Source organism: Dama dama, chromosome 20, assembly GCF_033118175.1.
Source record: "Dama dama isolate Ldn47 chromosome 20, ASM3311817v1, whole genome shotgun sequence".
Lineage (NCBI taxonomy): Eukaryota > Metazoa > Chordata > Mammalia > Artiodactyla > Cervidae > Dama > Dama dama.
In genome coordinates this window covers 33,577,186-33,583,705 of record NC_083700.1, presented here as the reverse complement: position 1 = coordinate 33,583,705, position 6,520 = coordinate 33,577,186, and the positions used below count along the sequence as shown (strand labels likewise).

The following is a 6,520-nucleotide window of genomic DNA, read 5'->3' as shown; positions in this document are numbered from 1 at the left end:
ATGGGAATGACCTTTTGAATAATCACCAGAACTTTAAGGCTAAGCCACCATGGTTTTTCTCTGTGAAGGGGGAGGTAGGCTCAAGTGCGGTGGTGGGGTGGGAGGGTGAGGGTGGTAGTGGTGGGGAGTTGCATCTCTGAGATGCTGTGTGCATTTCATTAGGAAGAAAAGCTGACACTGATGTGATGGGTTCTGTATCTGCTATGAGGTGGCCTCAATGTGTCCTTCTGAAATCCTGGCTTCCATAAGTGACTCCCATCTTTGGAAACCCCTAAGCCGGTGATGAAGATTTGCTTGAAAGCCATGGATAGATATTCTGTGTTCTAAATCAAAAATCAAAAATCAAAAGTCACTTGCACGACTATTGCTCTCCATGCAGAACCAGATACACACTGTAGGACACACTGACTACAATGCAGGCTATTATGCAATATCTGCATTAGTTCCATTGAGCTGTGAGTAGGTTAATAGGGTTCAGTCAGACGTCAGTTAACATTTTGGTAATATTCACATAGTTTGTATTAGCCAGAGTGCAGTTGGCTGTTTTCAAGTTTTCCTCTCTAAAGTCCTCGTTACTGTTGTTTACCCCCTCCTGGATCTCCATGTAATCAGACTTACTAATGGTAGAGGCACTTCTACTTTTCTTTAGGTCTGGGGAGGATGGGATCTTTGGACAGCTTGTCACTTGCAAGTACTGGGCCTGCTCCTCTCCCTCTGTCTCCCGGTGGTAGAAGTAGTTGAAATTGGACACTATGACAGGGACCGGTAAGGCAATGGTTAAAACACCTGCAATTGCACACAGGGAACCCACGATCTTTCCCCCAATGGTAGTCGGAACCATGTCTCCATAGCCTACAGTTGTCATGGAGACGACTGCCCACCAGAAGGCATCCGGGATGCTCGGGAACTGGGACTCCCTCTCATCGGCCTCTGCGAAATAGACAGCACTAGAGAAAAGGATGACCCCGATGAAGAGGAAGAATATTAGGAGGCCCAATTCTCTCATGCTGGCTTTGAGGGTCTGACCTAGAATCTGGAGACCTTTGGAGTGTCTGGACAACTTGAAAATCCTAAAGACTCTTACCAACCGGATGACTCGAAGGATGGCCAGTGACATGGCCTGCTGACCCTGCTGAGCATCCTCTGGCTTCTCAGCCAGCTCTGTTCCCAGGGTGATGAAGTAGGGGATGATGGCCACAATGTCAATGATGTTCATGATGTTGGTGAAGAAGCCGGCTTTACTGGGACAGGCAAAGAACCTCACCAAGAACTCAAAGGAGAACCAGATGATGCAGAGGGTCTCTACGATGAAGAAAGGGTCAGTGAAGGAAGTGGACTGCTGGTACCCGATGGTGCTATTGGAGTAGGTATGGAAGGTCACTCCACTGCCATGCATGTCTTCATTCTCATCCCGGAATATGGGCAATGTCTCCAGGCAGAAGCTGACGATTGAGATCAAGATCACCATGACAGACACAATAGCTATAATCCTGGCAGGCCCTGAGCTCTCTGGGTATTCAAAGAGAAGCCACACCTGTCTCTGAAATTCATTTTCAGGCAGAGGACGCTCTTCCTCTTTGATGTAGCCTTCGTCTTCCCGAAACATCTCCATTGCTTCTTCTCCCAGCTCATAAAACCGAATTTCTTCAGAGAATATATCTAAGGGCACATTCACGGGTCGCCTTAACCGGCCCCCAGACTGGTAGTAGTACAAAATGGCATCAAAGCTCGGGCGGTTCCGATCGAAAAAGTACTCATTCCGGAGGGGATCAAAGTATCTCATCCGTTTCTTTGGGTCCCCTAAGAGGGTCTCTGGAAACTGGGCTAAGGTCTTTAGCTGAGTCTCAAACCGCAGCCCGGAGATGTTGATCACCACCCTCTCACAGCATTCGTGGTCTGCTTCTGGGTCATAGGTATCCTGCGGGTGCCCAGGGAGGGCAGCAGCCTCATCCGCTGGGTCTCCGGTGGCCACTGTCATAATTGGAACTGGGAGAGGCGCCTCTCGCTGCGCCTTCTAGCTGCCTGGTGGCCGGGAGCTCGGGATGGTGCTTACGGCCCCAGGAAACACAGCGGCATCAGCCTGGGTTCCAGCGGGAGAGCCCCCAGGGCTCCCTGAGAGCTGGAGAGAGAGCCTCGCTTGGCTGAAAGACAGAGGCGGTTAAGAACATAAGACCACTCAGCACTGGCAGCCCGACCTGAGGTGTTTTTTTTTTTTTTTTTTTTCCCCCCTCTCTTCTCTCAGCCAAGAAGCTCAAAAACATCATTACCACCACCAATACCACAAAAAAGTAAGATTTATGTTTACCTTAGCTGGGGATCAGAGAGGAGCAGATGGTGGTCTCTCAAGAAAGCCCTGGAATGCCCTGAGCTGGAGGCAGGGGGCTGACATAGGTCCCTCTGCACTGTGCAGGCTTCATGGAGCACAGCCCCATACAAGAGGTTGGAAGGGAGCCCTCTCCCAGGCACTAAAACTAATGCCTTGCAGAACCCTGCACCCTGAGAGGTATTTGCAGTGACAAATCTTGGGCCTGGGTGGGTCTCTCTCACTGCCCCCACCCCAGTGACTCTACACATAGCTGTTATTAAACAATAGATTGATTTACCTGGCAAGGCACGAATCTGCAGCTCTCTTTCTTGCAGAGCTGATCCGATGCTTCAGGAATCCTAGATACACAAATGGGCAGCCCGACACCCCATCACATCTTCTCACTTGAGCTAGAAATAATGGTGAGTCATTCTGGGCAGGAGGGCAGGCTCCAGGGCCTGGAGGTGAGCTGTAGGGCTGGGCTGGGCTGGAGGGGTAGTGGGATGCCTGGTTGGGGCACAGGTAAGCTCGAGGACAGGTAAGCTGGGATCTGGAGCCTTTGAAAGGAAGAGGTAAGATGCAATGCTCAGCAAAAGCCGGAGTCCTCCTGGCTGTCCTCAGGAGGTGTGACGTTGCCTGGAAAAAACAGCAGCAAGGTGGAATCAGAGTTTTTGGGCAACTGGTGCCAAGATTCTGGAGAGCTCTGGCAGCTTCTCTTCCATGCCCATTTTCCATTCTGGTGTCATACCTGAGAACTATCCCTCAGCCTCCTAGCCTCTTCTGGGCAGGCTTCCATCCATTGGAAGCGTTTTCTCCCAGGGAACAAGCCTTTAGACTTGGCTGGGCCTGTCTCCTCCAGGGGCCTCCCCTGGCTCAGCCAGGTTCCCCATTGGTCCTCTGCAGCCATCAGGAGGGACTCTGGGCAAAGCCCTCCCATCCCGAGGTCAGGACACAGCATCTCCCAAGGGGAGAGCTTCCTACACTGCAGCCCCACTCCCAGCTCTGACCTCTGCAGAGTCCTGGAGGAAGAACCGCTCCTCCCCAGCCTGGCTACCCCCAACACACACTCCTCCAGAGCTCATCTAGGGAGACTTCTCACACAGAAGGGTCGATCTCCAAAACCTGGTTTCCTTGGTCCCAGGACTTCCTCTCCCTCAGGGATCCCTACACTGCAGGCCTCCCTCCGGCAGGGTGGCATTCGAACCGGGCAGCGCTCGACCACCGATTTCTCCCCAAGAGAAAACCCCTCATGTCTCCTGGGCAGTGAGTGCAGAACCAAGTCTCAGTCAGCCTGGCTGTGAGGCAGCTTGGCAGCAGCAGCTAGAGGGGGAGCCTGGAGGAAGCCAGCTTCCGGGCTGGCCCCCTGCCGGCCCAATCCCGCCGGCCCCAGGGCGGGGAGGGGTCCGGGCCCTCTCCCCATCGCTCCGGGCTCCGGCCGGGATTCCGCCCCGCGCGCTCCGCGCTCGGCTCCGCGCGGGTGGACCTGACCCACCAGCTGGCCGCTGCAGCCAGCTCCACCTTAACCCCCTCCTGCCCGGTCCGGAGGGGGGCTCTAGCGGTGGGGCCCGAGCACTGCCCAGCTCTTTTGCCCCTAGGGTCCGAGGGCCCGCCGAGGCTCCATCTCCCTCCGGAAAACACTGGAACCTAAACTCTGGGGGTGGGGAGTAGGATGCTGCCCCAGATCTTGGCTTTCCCCTAAGAGCGGGGGGTCCCCGGCCGCCCACGGCCCCAGGGAAGCGGAAAACCCCTTCTCTGCCGCAAAGCCGTTTTCGTTCCGAGCAGAAGAGGGGAATGCAGCCGGGCGGTCCCAAGTGATTCGGGTCCTACCAACCAGCGCTATTTACCAGACATGGTTATGTCAGCTGCGCTTCCCATCACCCGCCAGCTCCTCTCTGCGCCCTCCGCCCCGCGCGCCCGGCACTGCCCGGAGGGTCCCCGAGCCCTTTCCCCGTTCTCTCCTTCCGCTGGGCGCCAGCCCCACATCGCCTGCCCCGGCTCGGTCCGGCCCAGGCTCGCCCGCCCCGGACTGAGCCCGAGCCCGCCGCGCTGCAGGCTGTGCCGCCCGGTGCCCCGCAGCCCGGACAGGGGGGCGGCAGCACGCGCAGCCGAGCGCCCCGACACCTATTTACCCTTCCCGATGGGCACCCGGAGCCTCCATATTTCTGGATGACCGCAGGAGGCGGCGTGCGGGCGGCCAGCCGGAGCCGGCTCTGCAGTCCCGCGGGCTGCGCGTACCGAGCACCCGGCCGCCGCCCGCAGCCGCACCGCGCCGCACCGCGCCACGCAGCGCCGCACCTGGCCGCCGGCGGACTCGAATTAAAGGGGCCGGCGGGGGCTCGAGGCGGCGAGGTGCCGCCACCCGGCTGTCCGCTCAGTGAGGCCCCCGGGCCTGGGCCCCCTCCCCGCGACGAAAGCACCCCATCCTTTGGCAGAGCTCAGCTTACTAACCAGAACCTCGCGGAGGGCTGAGCTGGGTGCTGCGGCGGGCCGGGGAACTGGGGACCAGAGTTGAGGAGCGGTCGTGAGAGACTCCTGCCAACCATAAGTAAGCCAAGGAGGAAACAATCAATAGCAGCTATCCCAGGCCGGAGAAGGGATCCAGCCGCGTGGGAGACGTGTTGCTATTATTATATGATGCTGCCAGACGGAACCTGCAGACCCTTTCGTTGCCCTCTCGCACCGGCTTGCCCCCTCCTGCAGTTCTGCCTCTCCACCTCCCGCTTACCTAGCCGAAGCTCTGGCTTCGCAGAGGGGAATACAGCAGGTGTGGGCCGCAATGTGGCACAAACTCGGTGTTGTGTTCGCCCCCACGGGGAGGAGCCGCAGGAACCCGGCAGAACTGCAGCGCCGGCCCTCTGGACTCCCTCCCCCGGAGGAACAGGGGCAGGAAAGGCTGGGGGTGGGGGTGTCGGGGGGGGGGGGCATGCAGCTGCCCTAGGCAAGCGCCAGTTCAGTTCAGTCACTCAGTCCGACTCTTTGTGACCCCATGGACTGCAGTACACCAGGCAAGTGCCAGGTTCCTTATAAAATGGGCCCCTCACAGACCTTAGGGAGCCAGCTGGCCTACGGGGCTCTGAAATTGGGGATGAGCTTATGGTACCCCGGGGTGGGTGGGGGAGGATGCTCTTTGCTTTTGTAAGTATGTGGGAAGCCCAGGCTGCCCTCTGCTCAGATGGTGGGCCTGAGAGGGTCAGGGGTGCTCTTGGAAGGCCCGTGACAGCCCCAAGTCCCTGCCAGTTCTTGTCTCCTGTCCGAATTATGGTTCCAAACAGTGGTTCCTTGAGCCCAGATCTGAAGCAGACATGGAATCCTGCATGCAGAGGGCCTCTATTCCCAGGGAGGCTGCTGCTGATCCCTCCTTGCTCAGCGAATCCTCCTCTTTAGGCCCGTAGTTTCAGATAGGAGCTCCGAGAGTCCACAGGGTCCAGGTTTGTGGGATTCCAGTGTTTCATTAAGGTGCATGCATGCCTGCTCAGTCCTATCCGACTCTGTGACCCCATGGACTATAGCCCACCAGGCTCCTCAACCCAGGGATCAAACCCTTGTTTCTTAGTCTCCTGCGTTGGCAGATGGATTTAAGACTGGGGCCTACCCAGTGCTGCAGGGGGTAGTCTGGGTGGGCAGTGACCTCAATAAGCTCTGGGGACAACAGATGACTATCAGGTAGGACTGGTTTGGTTTAGGGCCCCATAGAAGCTGCCCCGGCAGTGTCCTAGCCTGTGTGGCCTGGGTGTTTCAGAGCCAGCCAGGCTGGGACTTACATCCCAGCAAGTTCATTCACATCTTTGGACCTCAGTTTCCTCATCTGGAAAATGAAGATTCTTCACAAACTGTTGTGATGGTTCAACTGTTTACGTAAAGAGTTTAGGCCCCGGGAAGACATGCCACAAATGACAGTCTCTCCACTCTGCTTCCCTAGGAAACTCCTAACTCCCAGCTTGCTGCTAAGCTTTTGGCTCTTTCTCTAAGAAGTGCTCAATCACCAGGTTCTCTCTGCTTCCCAGTTTGCCCCTCCCATCTCCTTCCCTGAGGTCTCAGTCGTTCCTGCCTCCTTCACCAAATTGTCCTCCAGAACCTTGCTCCACACTCCTTCTGGAAGCTTCTCCTGACCAGTCCCGCAGGACTCTGTCCCTCCTTCTTGCCAAATTGGATCTTTATGTCAATTAATGCACAACAGTCTTATCCTTTTGATCAAGTCTATATATTTTCTTTGCC

At 56.7% G+C, this 6,520-nt stretch overlaps 1 protein-coding gene across 1 annotated transcript; it reads right to left on the bottom strand.

Annotated features, from left to right (window-relative positions):
- Positions 1 to 478: 478 nt before the first annotated feature.
- Positions 479 to 5,102, bottom strand: KCNA2 (potassium voltage-gated channel subfamily A member 2). Its single transcript, XM_061119957.1, has 3 exons — positions 5,031 to 5,102; positions 2,604 to 2,941; positions 479 to 2,141 (listed from the first exon to the last, which is right to left on the bottom strand). Exon 3 carries the CDS (start codon positions 1,976 to 1,978, stop codon positions 479 to 481), a length of 1,500 nt encoding a protein of 499 aa, XP_060975940.1. The 5' UTR covers positions 1,979 to 2,141; positions 2,604 to 2,941; positions 5,031 to 5,102.
- Between the last annotated feature and the right edge of the window lie 1,418 nt (positions 5,103 to 6,520).

Coding starts and splice junctions, on each gene's coding strand:
- KCNA2 (XM_061119957.1), bottom strand. CDS start 1,978: ATGACAGTGGCCACCGGAGACCCAGCGGATGAGGCTGCTGCCCTCCCT.